At 34.7% G+C, this 19,425-nt stretch overlaps 1 protein-coding gene across 2 annotated transcripts in view; it reads left to right on the top strand.

Moving 5' to 3' along the window:
• The window catches only part of CNTRL (centriolin), a 74,572-nt gene that overhangs the window by 12,856 nt on the left and 42,291 nt on the right, over positions 1-19,425 (top strand). The window contains exons 7-14 of one of the 2 annotated variants that reach the window (XM_005879199.2): positions 3,454-3,510; positions 5,457-5,576; positions 6,660-6,888; positions 8,268-8,377; positions 10,640-10,834; positions 14,963-15,116; positions 16,350-16,570; positions 19,192-19,368. In XM_005879199.2, the coding sequence (XP_005879261.1) occupies positions 3,454-3,510; positions 5,457-5,576; positions 6,660-6,888; positions 8,268-8,377; positions 10,640-10,834; positions 14,963-15,116; positions 16,350-16,570; positions 19,192-19,368 (1,263 nt within the window). The remainder of the gene's footprint in view (positions 1-3,453; positions 3,511-5,456; positions 5,577-6,659; positions 6,889-8,267; positions 8,378-10,639; positions 10,835-14,962; positions 15,117-16,349; positions 16,571-19,191; positions 19,369-19,425) is intronic. The other variant, XM_014550186.1, reaches the window with a different exon arrangement.

Here is a 19,425-nt window from a genome sequence, read left to right as displayed (position 1 = left end):
ACAAGGACATTCCCTGGAATATTGTTTATATTAGCAAACTATGAATAATAACTAAACTCTCTCTCTGGATATCTATGTGGTAGAATAATCTTGTTAAATATTAAAATGAGGTAGAGCTCTATGTCCCGATATGGAAGGATGTCTAAAACATATTGCTATTGAAAAAAAGCATGCTATAAAATAGTATATCAAGGATGATCCTATATATAAAGATAGTATATAATAGTATCAGTATGTGTAGGGGAAAATGGTAGAATTTTTGACAGTATTTATTTCTGAGGCGTGGAATTATAGACTTTCTAATTGCCATTTATGCATATCTGTAATGTTTAAGTTTTATAAAATTTGGCTTTATGATTGAAATAGAAAGAAAATACATTTTAAAAGGGATTTAAACAGAATAGATAGTGTATGATCAGAAGGTACCTGACCTAGAGGCTTTAAAGGTCGTGAGACCATGTCCTATGAGGAATGGCCAAAGCAACCAGAAGTGTCCTGGTTGGAGAAGAAGCGACACAGCGAGCTATGATGATTGCCTTCAGATAGTTAAAGGACCATTTCAAGGAAGAGGGACTTAGACTTGTTGACTAAGGTAAAATTAAGAAGTAGCGAATAGAAAATACACGAAAACAATTGTTTTATTTAGTAATAAAGAAGAAATTGCTAATAGCTGTCCTGAGATAAATGTGATAACTCTGGAATGTATTTGCTGTCGCTGAAACATGCATATGCTCAGGGTTTGGGGAAAAGATAAAAATGCTAGAGAGATGAACTAAATGATCTTAAAAGGCTTTTTTAACTCAGAGAATCAGACTCTGTAAAATTATTAGGCTGCTACTTGTCCTTGAAAGAAAAGATAGCTATTGGTACTTTCTTTTTTTTCTTTTGACTGTTCTTTTTTTGATCTATGCATAGATCTAAGTTTTCTGAACTTAGAGAATTATACTTCTTATATATCTACGAAATCTTAGATACAAATCTTTTTTTTTGCATTTCCCTTTTAACATTGGCATTCTGACTTAATTGTAGACAAAAATTCTGCTTAAGCACTTAAATTTTTAATAAGAAAAATAGTGTTCCCTCCTCTCTGTAGCAAGCGAAATAGTTTTATGAAATCCAAATACTTAACTGCCTCCTTGAGCTCTTCTTTGCCTGAGAAAAAAGGTTACTTACACCAGGGGACATGATGCAAGGGCAGCTTCCCCAGCTCTCTTAGTCAAATATTCAGAGCATATGTGGGTTCCTTCATATGCCTCTTATTTGAAAGTAAGTTTTCAAATATGCCAGCTGTATTCTGAAGGCATATTATATATGATGATAACAATTTGGTGATTATCAATGGTTTTACATTGTAAATACATCTGTTGCTCTCCATTCCATAATAAAGTAGATTGTGTTGAACATTTTAATCATTGGAAACTTATGTGACAATTATTTTTATTTTAGTAGTGAACTCTTTATGCCATCACTTAACATTTCTATTTAAAATACAAAAAGAAAACCACACAAAAACCCCAGCACTTCCTGTGGTATCACTTGACATTTGTGAGCATTTAAACATTTTTCCAGAGTTATCAATCTTTTTTGTAATATAGGATATTAATCTTTTATTAAGATAAAAAAATCTTATAATTTCTATATGCTGACTCCCTGGTGCATATTTTTTTAAAATATATTTTATTGATTTTTTACAGAGGAAGGGAGAGACATAGAGAGTTAGAAACATCGATGAGAGAGAAACATCAATCAGCTGCCTCCTGCACATCTCCTATGGGGGATGTGCCCGCAACCCAGGTACATGCCCTTGACCGGAATCGAACCTGGGACCTTTCAGTCCGCAGGCCTACGCTCTATCCACTGAGCCAAACCGGTTTTGGCTCCCTGGTGCATATTAGTCGGCCCATCGAAAACCTTGGCAAAATGTATTTTATGACTTTGCGCTACCTCCAAATTATGGATTATTATAGTTGTATAGTTTTCTCTTATATTTGTTTATATGTTGTTGATATGTTTGTGCTATGAATAAATGTTTTGTAAATTTTCAATGGTTTCTGCTGTTTTGTTTTTCTGTAACTATTTTAGAAAATAGACTGTGCTCTTCTTCATGTCATGTTATTTTTGTTAACCATTTAAAAATACATTTGTATACAAAGTTAATATGTTTATTCTAACAAATTCTGACAACATAAATGTATAGAGTAGAAAGTGAAGGTCTCATTCTTCTTCTACTCCATTGCCTGGATGTTAATGTATATCTTTTTTTGTTTTCTATGCTTGTACAATATACATGTAATTACACAATATATATGTAATTAAATATATATACCTTTGATTATTTTTGTGAGTTAAAAAATCTTACTATATGTTAATTCTGCAGCTTATTTTTTACAAAACAGTATATCATGGACAGCTCTCCAAGTTTAAAAATAATACACACATACCTGTGCACATACACATAATATACAATACCCATAAATCTTTCTTATTCTTTTCAAAGTCTGTATTGTGTTCCATTATATGGATCCTCCTTAATTTATGTATCCTGCTATTATTGATGAATATTTAGTTTCCATTTTATTATTATTAGAAACAACACTACATAGAAAATCTTTACATATATGTGTTAATATTTATATATCTTATGCATTCATATTGGTAATTCCTTAGTCTAAATCACTACATTATTTTGAACTTGAAAATAGGAAAAAAATGGAATCTTCTTGCTTTAATTTCACATTTGTTTAGTTGTTGGAGAATTCAGTATTAAATATGTATTTATTAGCTATTTTGTATTCTTTAAGTTTTTTTCACTTTTATATTGATTTGCTTGTTCTTTTATTATTCCAAAGGACTGTTCTATTTTATTTTTTAATTCTGGGTTTCATTTGAGCCTGCATCTGAACATTTTCCATTCTCTTATGTAGAATATCTGGTGCTAATACCGTCTACAGTTTTATAATGTTTTCTAGTTTCATAAAGTAATTCTTCATGTAATAGGTCAATCTATAAAAGAAATGTAGTAACATTGAAGTAAAACTTCTGGTGGCCCTTTAACTATAGTAGTCCCCCTCTCCTGCTACCAACAAATATTAACTTTATCTTTAACATTAATACTGCTCTTTGTCTTTTCGAAAGTTACTTAACTCCTGTTCTTTAGTTTCCTCATTTTTAAAATGAGGGTGACTTCCATGTCCTGCCAGTCTCTCAGAGTTGTGAGGACTTAATGAGGTAATGAATGTGAAAATAATTAGAAATGAATCCAGCTAAGTAATGAAAGGTGGTAAATCTGTAACTCGTAGAATGATAATAAAATATGTACATCTAAGAACAATGCAAGTGCTAATAACTATCTTTTTTAGGTAAGTTGTCAGTAAAGAGCAACTTACATTATTACAGCCTCACTCTCTAGATTTCTCCAGGTGATGGTTTCTATTTGCTTCTTTCTCCTTTTAGCCTTTGTCTTGGTTTCTTGCAGACACTTTTCTGCTGATTCTTTATTCTTCCTTAAAGGTAGCTCCTTCAGGACTGAATTGTACACTATGTTTTTCATGGTTTGCATGATAACTTATATTAATATGCTTGTGTACATTTTAAGTTTTGAAACTGGCTTGCCTGTCCAAGAAATGTGCTTGTGTATGTATTTTTTTTTTAATGGATGTATGTATAGGAGAGTGACTTTGAATGTCGGGGGAAAGAATTTGTATTGTTTTTCCTATTGGTAAAAATGTTAGCTTCAGTCAGCTCTTGATTATCCACAGCTAATGCTATAACTAGCCTATTTCCCAGGTCCTTTGATTCCTAATTTGCTCTCGTTTATGCATTTCCTCAATGGGCATTTATTGAATGTTTACTGTATGCTAAACCTAATGCTATAAAAGACTCAAAGGTGTTTTAAGATGCATAGAGTATTTATTATTTGCCTGCAGAGACCAGTCCATGCATTCTCCATGGTTCCAGTCATATTTGCCTTTGTTTGGCCCTATTGCCAGTGATCTTTAGGACAGAGCCCAAGATTAGTTGATACTGTTGATTGTGAGTTGCTTTCTTGAAACTTGGGGACTTATGAGCATTTACTGAAAGAGCATCAATGTGGGTAATGTGCTAGAAACCCTGCAGCAGGACATCGGAGATAGTATAGTAAATAGACAGTGTTAGGTTTGAAACCAGGAGACTTAGAATTGAACTCTGCCTCTTCCACAACACACTGTGCAACTGGGCAAGATATTTAACCTCTCTGTGTAGCTTTTATCGTCACTTAAGGTACTTGTGAAGATTCAGTGAGAAAGCACAGGTATTACGCTTAGCACAGTGTCTGGCACACAGAGACACTCGATCAAGATTACCTCTTATCCAGCTTAGCATTACTTTCCTTTGATGGATAATCAGGAGGTGACTGTAAGCTAAATCATGCACGACTTTGATTCCCTGGGCCTTGTAAAATGTTTATGTTTGTTTATTTTCCATTCTCTTGAGCTTGCAGTTTTATATTAATAGATTTTTTCTGCATGTTTTTTGGTCTGGTATCTACTATCAAACCGCCAAAAAAAGGAAAAAAAAAAAAAAAAAAAAAAAAGGTGAACATCACTTAGTGGACCTTTGAAATGAACTCAAAGGATTGGCGTAATAGAAAGGGGACTGGACTGATAGTTAATAAACTATTTAGCTTCTGCCACTAATCTAATATGTGACTTTGACAAGCCAATTCACCAATCTGGGACCCAATTTTTTAATTTACAAATTCAGAGAATTAGGTTGGATCATTTTTTAAATTCTAGCTCCAAAAATTTCTAAGAATAACTAAAAAGTTGTATTTATAGTAGAATTACTTTATTAAAAATTTAATGTGACATATTTGGATCTGGTTGATCTTAATTCACATTCCTTACCCTCTGCTACAAAGAATAATATTCTGAATACTTAAAACTGAAATGCCATTAGCAAAAATACTACAGCAATAACAGTACAGCACTTAAAACCAAACTTTTATTTTCATCCTTCTTATTCCTCCTCCTGATTCCTTTATAATTGATGTTAAGTAACATTTCCTTGCATGATTTGAAGCTATCATTAAAATCATAGAGTGAGTTAAATTAGTTCTAATTATTGGGAAATCAGGAAGCAAGTACTTAGTAGACTAGTTACTTAAAAATTATTGATACAGAGGTATTTTCATGTTTGGATAAAGAAAATTTAAATGATTTTTAAAATCTTCATTCATTGTATCCTGTAATAGCATATAAACTTCAAAGGTCTTTTATGTGATCTCTTATTAAGTGATACTTTAGTATTTCATTATTTATAACACTTTAGAATTATGATAAGATACTCTGAATGTTGTGCTATTTGCTGTGGGGTTTAAAACAATATACTAATTATGATTAGAACCATTGTACCTTTATATCTTTATACTAACTTACTGACACTATATGTTGTCTCATATCAAATTGGGCCAATAGCTAAAACAGAAGACCATGGAACTAACGCGAGCATGTCAGAAACAGTATGAGCTGGAACAGGAATTGGCTTTTTATAAAATTGATGCCAAATTTGAGCCACTAAATTATTATCCATCAGAGGTGAGTTGTTTTAATCTTTTAGTAATCCAAAGTTAAAGCCAGCATATAGTGGGGCAGAGGAGGGCAGGTGGTAGAGACTTTCAAGGGAGTTTATCAATAATCACTCTATTTTCTTATTATGAGGGCATCAGCAGAGTATATTTTGGTTGAATCTGAGAATTATTTGGCTCAGTAAGTAGAGCAGTATCCAAAAGAGGTAAAAAGCCCAGAAGGATCTTTACCTATAGCTGTATTCATAGCCCAAAGCAGCTTTCCAACCCTCAATTACCTCACTCAAGAGTGTGGCTGATCATCTCCCTTAAACCTAAACTTCCAGAAAAAGTGCACTGCCTGCTGGACAATCATGGAATAGTCATCACTATACATTGTTCCATAATCACTGGTCCAGTCAGTATTAGTCAACCGTTATTTATACAAATGCCATAAATGTTATTGCAAAAGAAAAAAGCAGCTTAACTTCTGAGACCCAGTGATTCCAACCAACATCTTATTAGTTAAAAATGCAATTATTAAAATTTATTAAACTGAGATTTTACTTATATATCAGCCAAGAAACCAAAATAAAATACCTAGATTTCTGATTTGAAAGAGCACTGCTAAAAATCACATAATTGTAGGTAGTTCTTTTATCAATCCAAGCTTACTTTTCAGAAATAGGAGGAGATATCCTTGGAGACCAGTTTTTGCTCTAGTTCTTTTTTGGTTAAGAATAAAAGAATGGCCTGGTTGGCATGGCTCAGTGGTTGAGTGTTGACCTATGAACCAGGAGGTCAAGGTTCGATACCCTGTCATGGCACATGCCTGGGTTGCAGGCTCTATCTCCCAATAGGGGGCAGCCAATCGATGATCTTTCATCAGTGATGTTTCTATATCTGTCTCCCTCTCCCTTCCTCTCTGAAATCAATAAGAATATATTTTTAAAAAAAGAATAGAATAATGATATATATTTTTTAACTTCTAGGCATGTAGGATTATAATTTAGGCAGTTCCATGATATGTTACACTAATAAAATGAATAATGTCACTTGACTGCTTATAAGTTACTTATTAAACTGTATATCTGTTAATTTATTTTGCTTTTAGTATGTTGAAATTGATAAAGCCCCAGATGAAAGCCCTTATATTGGCAAATCCAGATACAAGAGAAATATGTTTACCAGAGAAAGTTACATTATTGATAAAGCCCAGCCAATAAAGATTAAGAAGATGGAGCCAGATGAAAACGAACAACCTATAAATGAGCAGAAGAACTTGAGAGCCCATATGCCACTAGACATACAGCTGGAAGACAAAGAAAGAAAAATAAGTGCAGGTTTTAAAAAGTTATTTTAAATTCTTTAAAAATATAAAAACGTTGAATGTGTAGGCAAATTGTGTTTTACTAGTATATTCTTTTACTTAACATGCTGAAGGCATTTATTAAATTGTTGTTTACATCAAAAGTTTAAAACAAAAGTAGTGATTTATTGAGCAGATTTTAAAAAAATTTCTATTATGGTAGAAAATGAGGTTTTTGAGAGTAATTTGATGGGAATATATCCAGGGGTACAATGCTTAAATCTGCTCCTGCCAACAGATCCTTCTCACTATTGGAGCTATACATTCAAAAGCCTAATTAGTAATACTTGAAGCAAGTGAAGTACCACTTTTTACTATGCATGTAGCCAAAACCTAAAGCAATGCTTTGGATAAGCTGGGTCAGTGCAGTCTCCTTAGGCTTGAGCCTGAGGCTGGCCTTTGACTCTTCCCAACCTGTCCCACATTCCACCTCCTCAAACTTCTCTCCCACCCCCCCACAACCCCAAAACATCTAATTCAAGGGATCTTACCACCTCCTGGCAAGTCACAAAGAAGTAATTAATCCAACAGGGCACTTAGAGACCTTGACAATGACAAACTTTGAGTCCACTTACCCACTCAGCTGCATGGATATGAAAGAAGGAGAAAGCAGACCTGAGTTCATGCATCCCACTAGTAACCATGGCCCATTATGGGGCTTTCACCAATCAGATCATCTTCCCTTGGTGGTAGCTAAATGGAAAATATGGAGGGCCAGTAGAGGTTGACTTGGAGAGGGAAGTAAAGAGACTGAGTAGTCCATGTCTAGATATATACTATATGCCAGGCTCCAGAGGGGAAAGCAAAAGTAAGTCAAACATTTGTGCAGACTAGCTTTAAGGGGCTCATCATTTTATAAGAGTCAGGGAGAGAGGGAGGGAAAGAAGGTGGAAATGTGAGGTAGAAGGTAATTGATTTGAGATCACTTTAGCTGAGTAAGACTCTTCAGTAGTGAATTTATTGATATTGAGTCGCTCTAACACAGGTTTTTAAAAATAGCTTGAGCCTAATTTTAACTTAGATGTGTAAGTGCATATTTACCAATAAAATCCTATTCTCTCAAGAGTTCTTTAATGTTTGAATTATCCAATAAAGCCCCTTTTATGTTAAGAATTTTACAAATTAAAGGATCAATTATAGTTATATAACATATCATAAAACGATTCCAAAGATTAATGGTGAGGAAAACCATCATAGGAAATTACTTCTTTTATTCCTGTGATATATAATTTAATATAATCTATAATTTTAACTGGGGGAAGGAGGTTTTTGTGAATTTTAAAAATCTGGTAGAACTTTGAAAATTTAAGATTTTTCTTGTGTGTGTCTGTGTGCATGGTTTTAAATTTGCAGCACAAACTCGACTGTTGGAACTGCATGATGAAATAGAAAAGGCAGAACAACAAATTTTAAGAGCTACTGAAGAATTTAAACAATTGGAAGAAGCTATACAGCTTAAAAAAGTATGTAAAAGCAAAGCAGCAATGCTAAGAGAAAACGTAAAAAATGAACTGTATTGTATATCTTCATAACCCTGTAAAACAATTCTTAAATTAGTGCTGCCTAATTAATTGTGGAATAACAGATTTCAGAGTCAGATATGATATTAGCATTTCCAATTACATTTTTCTTTCAATCATGATGACATTCTGTTAGCATTTTATAAAGTTGTAGAAATAAATTACTTATGATTTATGGAAAAAGATGTATTTGGTCTACTCTTACTATAAAAGCACCTATATTACCAGGGAAGTTGCTTCCTGATATATCTCCTAATTTAATTAAGCACTCCTTACCTTTAAGATCCTGGGATCTAGATTAAGAGCCAGAAGACATTTCTACTACACTATGACCATTATCAAGCAAGCAGCAGAAATGTAAATTATATAAAGTATGGGGTACAAAAAGATGGAAGTGATACACTCTCAGGAATTACAAAATGTGTCATGAAGAAGTAAGCAGTTCAAACTCATGGTGTAATTGCATAGGGAGAAAATTCAAAAAAGGAAGTATTTGACATTTTAGTTTTTAAGTGTATAAAAGGTTTTTGGTATTTGCAGCTTTTAAAAATCAGTATTTCAGAATTTTGATGGTAATTGCATTCATTACTATAATAGGTAAAACAAGAATGTAAAGTCCAAATTGATTCAAGTTCATTGGAAACTTACTATATAGCAGTTGCTGAATGGGCCCTGAGTAAATGAACAAAACAGATATGTGTCCCTTCCTCATAGACAAGAAATAGGTAATAAGCAAGTGAAAAAAAGTAAAAAAGAAATGTATAGTTAAACAATATAAGTGTTGTAGGAAAAAAATAGAAAATTAGAAGAGACAATAAAAAGGATATAATTTAAATTGTGGGGACCCACAAAGGCCTCTCTGAAGAGGTGATATTTAGGCTGAGACCCAAAGGATGAGAGAGAGCCTGCAAGGCAGAGTTAGGAGACAGGTATTTCAGGCAGAGGTGACAGTGTGTGCAAAGACCTTCAAACTAAAGATTCCTCTACAACAAGCATGTCAAACTCATGGCCGGCAGGGTGCATGCCTCGTAAATGAGTTTGACATGCTTGCTCTACAGAGTGAGGGAGAGTATAGTGGAAGATGAGGTTAAAGACCATGCCAGGCTTCATAGGCCATTTTAAGGGGTTTGAATTTTGTTCTGATTATAATGGGAAACCTTTGAAGGACTTCTGCAAGAGTGAAGTGAGAGGTGGAAAGAATGGAGTTGTGTGCAACTGTTAGGCTATTTATATAGGCAAGAGTTGATAATGGCTTGGACTAGGAAGGAAATGGTGAGCATGGAGAGAAAGCAAACTGCTTCTAGGTAAAATCTGGCAGTAGAACTGATTGATAGATCTTAAAGATGGATTGAAAGTGGGAGATGGCCCTGACCAGTGCCGCTCAGTGGTTGGAGCTTCACTCCTCCCCACTCTATGCCAAATGGTCTCCAGTTCAATTTCTGGTCAAGAGCACATACCTGGGTTGCAGGTTAAATCCCTGGCCCCAGTCAGGGTATGTGTGGGAGGCAAACAATTGATGTGTCTCTCACATCAATGTTTCCCCCCCCCCTTTCCTCCCCCTTCTCCCCATCCCCTGCCCTCTTCCGCTTTTCTAAAAATCAATGGAAAAAAATATCCTCCAATGAGTATTAAAAACAAAAAAGAAAAAAGAAAGTGGGAGACGAGGTGTAAGGAGCTAACAAGAATGATTTTAATAAATAAGAATGTTTTATAATAGTACTGGCTAAAGTTTTATATAGCTAGATTGATAGATGTAAATAATGGACATGATTTTTAAACAAAATGTGCTTGGTAAAAGTAGTTATTTTAAATGAGTATAAATATAAATTTTTCATGATACTATTAATTTGCTTCACATGCTAATAACAAGGGTAAGTACAATGTAAGTACTGTATAAAGTCAGCTACTATTAATATGGTTATTAATACTTTACAAGTTGCTTATACTAGAGTGACAACTTCATTTTTACCTACTTATTTTATAAAACTTTATTAGTTTTCATAAACTTTTATAAAATAAGATTTCCTATATATACGGAGCATAAAAGTGTAAGATACAAATGCCTAGATAACTCCTACATTTTACTGTTGTTTAAAGAACTGATAGAGCATAGAATGCCTTTAAATTGTAAAAGTTGTTTTCTTTAAATTTGTAAATCAGTGTTGCTATCCTCTGTTAATTGTGTGTTCTGGTGTGGGGGATTAGGTTTCAGAAGCAGAGAAAGACCTTCTTTTCAAGCAGTTGAGTGGTAGGATACAACTTCTAAATAAATTACGCCAAGAAGCTCTGGATCTAGAAATGCAGTTGGAGAAGCAAAGGCAAGAAATTGCTAAAAAGCAGAAGGAGATTAAAGACCTTCATATAGCCATAGATAGCTTGGATTTTGAAGACCCAAAACATGTAAGTAAATGAAGAGATTTTGGCTTATTCTATGGGGACTAGAATAAAATTTTATCTACATATTATGTCTCATTATTATGCCTCATCATTTTTAGCCACAGAATCTTTTCTGAAATTCTTTTTTTAGCTTGATGTACAAATTTGAGTAATATATATATTTATATATGTGTATATATAATATATGTGTTGTATATATACATATGTGTATGTATGTGTATATATACACATACTTATATATAAAAATATGTATGTGTGTTTAAAACACAACAACCTAGGGTTTGAAGAAGGTAGCTTTTAGTAGAATGAGGGTTGCATTGGTATACTTACCTTTTTTTAAGTGGTTGAATTTCATTATATTTCAAGTCAAGAGAAACCTGCTCCAAGGTGCTCTCTAAACCTCTTATCCTTTCTCTCTCTTTGCCTTATTGTTTTTCTTTCTTAAGAGCTAGGTGGTGAGATAGAAGAACGGAAGTGGGTTTAGAGTCCTTTTTCTACCTCTTCTTTAATTTTTTATGTAAATATTCCACTAAAGCTATTTATTGTTTAATTTATTTTGTTTTGTCCTTAAAAAGGAAACATTTCTTAGAGTATGTATTCCTAAAATGTGGCCAGAGGTGGTCAGGTGGCTGGATGATGGAGTTAGGTTCTTGTCTCTTTCTGTCTCTACCCTGAGAAGTCTTACTAATGGCTTATATTTTAGCCAATATTTATACAATAGAAGTGAAAATATTTTCTGCATGTTTTAATGATATACTTTGAATAAAGGGTGCTTTTAAAAAACGTTAAGATCTCTGGATCAAGAGAAATCATAGAATTTAACATGGCAAGGACAATGCACTATAATTGCTTTAAGTATTTGACAAGTTTTTAATTATTCCTTTAAATATTTTTGTACGATATCATAGATATTTTTTGCAGACCAGCTAATTTTGACAAAAGGTGACCTTATCACCATAGATTTAGGTCTTTTCTAACAAAAGCCTAAGACTTAGTATTAAAATTGAAACCGAAAGTTGATTATTTTAAATAATTTTCGGTATATGAAATACTAGAGGTTTTGAGTAATGTGTGTAATATGGTCAGTAATATATTATTTTATTACATTTATTTGTTCAGAAGTCTTACCACCCCATGTGAGGCCCCTGAGGATTGGAACTGTATCCCCAGGGGCCAGCCCTATGTTTATGCATGCTTGCATCATGGAAAGTAGGAAGGAATCTGCTTATAGGTACTACCTCAGGCTCCTTTGTTGCCTCTTCAGTTCTGCGATCTATGAATCTAATTAGAACCTAGATTGTATGTTCGCTTTCAATAAATGACTGAGATGTTCCTGGCAGACAGGGAGTCTAATGCTCACTGTATTTATGTAAAGAGTTACATATTGAAAGGAGTTAAATGAGAAGTAAGAATGGCATTCAAGTTTTGAAGGTAGTCAAAATCAATTTGTGTTAGTGGGGATGAAACATAGAAACCAGATTTAAGGGGTTTTTTTGGTATTGTTTAAACTACTGAAGGTTAGTTCTTAAGGTTACAGCTTTAGTCTGAACACCAGAGGATGTCTCTTTTTAATTTGTTCACCAGAGGGAGCAACTTTTTCTAATTAGCACAAAGTCGCCTTATTGGCTAGTGTTAGACACCCCATTTTAGGCTACACATATGAACATTTTAGCAAAAGGGATAGAATCAAGAGTGGGATCCCTACATGTTTTTTCCAGATGTAGATAGACTTTTATTCAATTAATTTTTATCTAATTAGATGAGGTATCTTTCTGAATAACAAATATAATTTAAAAGTAAAAGCTTGAGAGATTAGAAAACAGTATATGATTCTGAGATATGATGGAAAGCAAATATATTAAATGCCAACAATACTGGTTTTTGCATATACTGGTGAGGAACTTTATCATAGCATTCCTATATCAGGTGATGTTTCTTTTTCCATTTGCAGAAGATGAGAATGTGATTTAGAAAAATTAAATGATTTCCCACACTCACCCTTTTAGGAAGAGGTAGAGCTGGTGCTTATTCTGTTACAATGACCCTCTTCCCACAAAGGAATTAAAGGTCTAAAGAGATTAATTATTTTTAACTGAGCCTGTCAAGTTTTCAACAAACATAAATATTTAACTAGGTTTCAAAAGAAAAAGACATTAAAAATCAAATCCCATTTTGGTTATAAAAAATGGTCATAGCTAGTAGCACATATATCACAGGAGCAAATAATAAAGGAGGATTTATATGGCTCTTCCCTATATGGCCATGCCCTGTGAAAGCAAACGGTAACTATACTCTGTGGGGATTTAGCCTGTAGTAATCTTTTGCAAAGAGTGTGCGTGATTGGCCCTCAGGAGCTTCCTGTGTTGTGGGACTGACGGAGGCTGCTGGTGATTGGGCCAGCTGGGCTGCCACTCACTCTTGGCCCGGAATGTGGTTTGAAGAGTTGGGAAGTTACTGAGGCTTGGAGGCGCTTACAAAAATGTGGCTGTCAGAGAGGGAAGTGCACTTAAAATTTGAAGACATTAGAAAGCGTTCCGCCCACAATTTCCTTGTTCTCAACGGCTCAGTTTTAACAGGACTAATTCTAAGTTAAGGTAGGAGCATTTTCTCTCTACAAAGGGCTTAAAAAGAGGTGGAGTCATATGTAAGTTCCTGTTTTTACAATAATTCTTTTGTGAGCTCCATCGTATCGAAAATCCGTGGTATCTGCTTTTGCTCCCATGTATAATGCAAATCATGGGCATGTTGAACCAACGTTTTGTCCTGCGTGTAAAAAGATTTCAGTTAAATTTTTAATGGTGAATTTTAAAGATTTATTGATAGAGATATGAATGCAGGAGTTTTTTTTCTTTCTTGAGCCATAAAAATCCTAAATTTACTTAGAATTTAAGCTGTACCTGCAGTTACCTTTTCAGAAAGATTTCGGATGGATATTTTGGGAATGTAGGGAAAAGAAGAGTTTTGAAAATCCCATCAAGTTTTACCAGTAGTACATTTAAAACCTTCTGATCAAGCTGCCATTCATTTGTTCTTGTCTTTGGAGACAACGGACTTCTAAACTTGAAAAATGCTCATTTATAATCAGTTGAATCTTGGAGTTTGTTGTTTAGACTGTAATGTAGTTCTTCCTCTTGATAACTTGATTTATTGTTCTTTTCCTCTGATTGGGGAGGGGGGTTAGAGCCTGTGAGGTGATAGTCAGAGGGAAAAGATTCTCTGGGGAATTATTTTGTTTCCATATGAACAGTCTCCAAATAACCTGGGCAAGTCATTTGATGAATCTGAGACGTAGTTTTCTCATGTGTAAAAGGAAGAGTTAGACTACTCCCTAGTTGTCAGTTTTCCCCCTCCCCATCCCCCAGCACACCTGAGAAATACAATCCAATCTTTTCAGTTACCAGTAGCTCCTTAAATGGACTCCTGTGCGATGGTGTATGGGTGGGAAAGCTCTGTTTTCCACCAGGTGAATATGTAGTTAGTTGAGGAGTTTGCCTCCAGAGGGCTGGTCGTCCATCTTGAGAATCACTGTGTCTATACGATCTTTGAGGTCCCTCTGAGCTCCCAGTTTATGGAACCTAAAAACAAAATGTGTTGTTGTGTAAGGAATTGAAAATAAACTTGAATTTCAAGTAAGTTTTCATTTCATGTCCCTATTCTGTAAAAAATCTTTTTTAAAAGTACATGTTTTTTTTTTTATTAAAAAGGTATCACTTGTTTATTATAAAAATACAAAACTCATAAAAAAAAGAAAAAAGCCTCTTGTAATCTTTCCACCCAGATATAATCCTTGTTAACATTTGGAATATATTCTTCTTCTAGATGTATAGGTAATCAATTAACTTTTTGGAAACCTTTTTAAAGAAACATATTTTAATGCAGATCAATGAACTCTGAGCATTACCTACTAATTGTGCCCTTACCCTCTTTTATACACAATTTGCTCATCTCTAAAATGGAGGTGGTTCCAACATCAAGTCATTATGAGGTTTAAATGAAAACTCATGTGAAAAAAACACAGGGCCTGACACACAACATATGCAAATTGTTACATTTTATTTTTCCAGTCTTCCTTTAGAAATGTTAAAGATTATTATTTTTAAAAGAGTTTTTTGTATTTGTTTTTCAATTCAGTGCCATATGAAGGCTCAGAAAAGGGGTAAAGAACAACAGCTTGACATTATGAACAAGCAGTACAAACAACTTGAAAGCCGTTTGGATGAGATACTTTCTAGAATTGCTAAAGAAACTGAAGAGATTAAGGACCTTGAACAACAGCTTACTGAAGGTGAGAATTTAAGTTGATTTAAAGGTAAATTAGTTTTGGTATTAAAAACAAATGGCACCCAGACAAGCATTAATCCAGATATTAGCTGAATATGCTTCAGCTCTTAGTGCTAGTATTTGATAGGGAAATATTGACACAGTACACAGTATATAATAAAGATTTTTAAAATTTATTTAATTTTGTTTTGATGCCCTAGTGAGTCAGGTCATTGCAGTCAGTAGGCAAGAAGTTAGCTACATGATCATGATAAACTCTGGCATGTGATTGTCTTCCTCAAGGCATAAAATCCTTTCAGGAGTAAAGAGCCCATTGCCATCAGGGCATTCAGTGTCTAGTTACAAGGAAAGTGTAGAAAGAATTTTAGGATCTACTTTTGCAATGCACATTTAAATTGTGACATTGCCATCGTGGAAGGGGAGGATGAAAGGTTATAGTGGTGAGAGCCTTTGCTTGGCATAAGATCCCAGTCTCTGTTTTGGTATTATCAGCTGTGTGACCTGGGACATATTATTACTGTCTAGGTCAGTGGTTCTCAACCTTCCTAATGCCACGACCCTTTAATACAGTTCCTCATGTTGTGGTGACCCCAATTATTTTCATTGCTACTTCATAACCGTAATTTTGCTACTGTTATGAATCGTAATGTAAATATCTGATATGCTATATGTGTTTTCCAATGGCCGCGACCCACAGGTTGAGAACCACTGGTCTAGGTCATTAGTTGTTGGGAAAATTAAGTGAGATAATGTTCATAAAGTGCTTGGCACATACGAGGTACCTAATGTATGGTTGGGGTTATTTTGGTGTGTTTCTTTTGTCTTCAGGTTTCATGTTTATATTCCCAGTCTTGGATTAGTCTTGTTTGTTGAGTGGCTTTTGTTTTGTGTATCTAGCAGCAAGAACTCAGTTTTGTGTACATTTTTAATTTTATTTGGAAATTACTATTTTAAACTTTTTACAGCAAGAATTAAGCATTTTATAAGCAATGTTCACTGAATATACTATTTTTATTATATACCTACTTAATACTCCTGTACTAGGGATAATATGGGGAAAACTATCATATCTTGAAAAGAAAAATAAGGTAGTAGGAAATAATTGAAAGCTTAGACTTTCATTCTTAGCTGGTAACAAATAACTAAGGAGTCTAAATTAGGTATTTATATATCTTGAGAGCATTTTCTTATATACACTATTACCTCCCCCCCCCCTCCTTTTTTTTTTTGGTCTTAGGCCAGATAGCAGCAAATGAAGCCCTGAAGAAGGATTTAGAAGGTGTCATCAGTGGGTTGCAAGAATACCTGGAGACTGTCAAAGGCCAGGCAAGTCAGGCTCAGAATGAGTGCAGGAAGCTACAGGATGAGAAAGAGACATTGCTGCGGAGACTGACCGAGGTTGAGCAGGAGAGGGACCAACTGGAAATAGTTGCCATAGATGCAGAAAATATGAGGAAGGTATGATTTGTTTTTTTCTTTTCTGTTTTCCCTTGCCTCAGAAATAGATGATGTCCACATTAAGTAAGCTAAACAAGTTAGCAACAGTGCAATTATAAGTGGCAAAAAGTATTTAGTGGCTATTTAGTCTTGTTTTTTCCTTTAGTTGTGATACACTTGGAATTATTGTTTTTCCTTTACTAAGAATGGAAGCTTATTTTAGCTGAGTTTCTGTTCCTGGAAGATATTATCAAATAACTCTAAGTAATATGAAGTTGTGGCCATTATAAATGTGGTATTAGATGTTCATATTTTATTATTTGAGTCCTAAAATTAAGTACAATAATTTTTCTTATTTTTTTGTCATTACTTCATAATTTAACATTAATTTACAGATAAGACAGACACAGTATTATACCCTTTTTTACCTTATTTGTTGCCATTTATTAGATTTCACTTTATCTTTTTTAGTTGTTTGGCAAATTATCATGCATGAAAACCCAGGTTCTCAAACCTCATCCTCAGTAGGGCTGGCTCTGGAAATTTGAATATTTTAACATGAAAATTTTCAGGCCTATAAAAATACCAAATTTAGTATTTAACACCATGTACTCACAATTCAGCTTAAGAAATAAAACATTGCAGATATAGTTGAAACTCTCTGTGTATCCCATTCCATAGCTAACAAAATCCTGAATATGGTTATTTCCCTGCATCTCTCTTATTACATACTAGAGGCCTGGTGCACAAAATCTGTGCATGGGTAGAGTCCCTAGGCCTGGCCCCTGATCAGGACCGATTGGGGTCTTCCAGCTGCCAGCCAGGGCCTTCCTTCCCTGGCTGCTGGCTGCTGGCTGGGTCCTTCCTTCGTTCCGTGCCTCCCCCTGGTGGTCAGCGCACATCATAGGGAGTGATCGAACTCCTGGTCTCTCGGTTGAACTCTTGAGGGGACACTTTGCATGTTAGCCTTTTACATATATAGATGTATGCATTTGAAGCAATATGTAGTATTGTTTGACATCATCCATCCCTTCAGTACACATCTCTTAAAAATAAGGACTTTTTTCCCCATACATCACTATGATACCACTATTACACCTAGGAAAATTAACAATAATTCCATAATGTCATCCAATATCTGAACCATATTCAAATTTTCCCAGTTGTGCCAAGAATATCTCTTATAGCTTGTGTGTTGGGTATGTGTGTCCAGGTGGTAGTCCTAGAGTGTCCCACATTACAGATTTGTCTGATTGTTTCTTCATAGTGTGTTTAACATGTTTTCTGTGCTCTGTATAAAATAGTGTCTTTTTTTAATATTTTTTTTATCCTTATTGATTTCAAAGAGGAAGGGAGAGGGAGAGGGAGAGAGAGAGAGAGAGAGAAACATCAATGATGAGAGAGAATCACCGATTGGCTGCCTTCTGCACGCCCCCTACTAGGGATCGAGCCCACAACCCAGTCATGTGCCCTTGACCAGAATCGAACCCGGGACCCTTCAGTCCGCAGGCCAATGAGCCAAACCAGCTAGGGCAAAATAGTGTCTTCTTTTAACTTCATTTCCCTCTGGTTTACTGGAGAGGTTGAGCACCTTTCATTTGTTTATTTACCATTCAGTGTTCTCTTCATTGAATTCCCTATTCATATTCTTTGCCCATTTTTCTATTGGATTGTTTGTCTTTTTCTTAACGATTTATAGGAATTCTTTATATATATGGATACTAATCCTTTGTTGATTATAGATGGAGTCTGCATTTCGAATAGGCAACCCAATTGATTCAAATGTGCTTTTTGGACCACCCATTGAGAAACTCTTCTATAGAAGTTCTCATTGTAGGATCCCCCTCTTTAATCCAAAATAGTTTGATCTAATTCTTTAATAAGATCCCAAATAAGTAGATGGAAGCTGTAATGTTTAATTAAAATGGGATACAGATGGGATAAAATGACTCAGAACTGAGGTATGCTGATCAATATGTACTTGTATGCTTGTTAGCTACTCATTTAAGTTACTCTGTTATCCTTAATATTTGAGAGTGCTCATCCCATTTTGTTCTGATAAGTGAACATACTGTGGTTTAATATAAAGAGTGTGGGCTTTGGAGTCAGAGATCTCAGCTCATATTCTGACTGTGTCTTTTTTAGCTCCACAGCCTCATGCCATCTACTCAGGTGTTCATTCTCCTAACTGGAGATAGAAGATTGGGAGAAAACAACAAAAATAATAATATCTTGTCATACACAGTAATTATGAAGATGAGATGAAATAATGAATGTGAAAACATTTATTCCAGTGTCTGATAGAAAATAGGTTTTAAATGTTATTGTTCTCTCCCTCTTCTTTTTTTTTTTTTTTTTTTTTTTTTTTTTTACCTGTTCAGGTACATTTAAAATATTACACTTTAGGAAACATGTTGGTAGCTTACTGGTTTTTCTGATTGCATTTAGTCAGATTACATTTCTGATTACATTTACTTTTCAGCCTGGCCCAGCCTGTGGCTTCATGATATTGCTAATGAACACTTTCTGTGCCAGGCTGGCCAGCATTTGGTTTACTGTGATCAAGTTACTTATAATGATTTGCAGGTGCTTAAGCAGCACAGTGATGGTTTTGTAGTTCAACATACCCTGAATCCTTCCAGGAGCTTGCAGAGCTAGAAAGCGCTCTCCAAGAGCAGCATGAGGTGAATGCATCTCTGCAGCAGACCCAGGGAGATCTCAGTGCCTATGAGGCTGAGCTCGAGGCTCAGCTGAAAATACGTGATGCTGAAGCCAATCAGCTCAAGGAAGACATGGAAAAACTAACAAATCTTAACCAGGTAAGTAAGAGCATAAAGCTGTCTAGAAACTAAGTAGTCTGTGGCCTTAACATATCA

The sequence above is a fragment of the Myotis brandtii genome, unplaced genomic scaffold (genome assembly GCF_000412655.1).
Source record: "Myotis brandtii unplaced genomic scaffold, ASM41265v1 scaffold589, whole genome shotgun sequence".
In the NCBI taxonomy this organism is placed as follows: Eukaryota; Metazoa; Chordata; class Mammalia; order Chiroptera; family Vespertilionidae; genus Myotis; species Myotis brandtii.
This window is presented reverse-complemented; position numbering and strand designations above follow the sequence as displayed.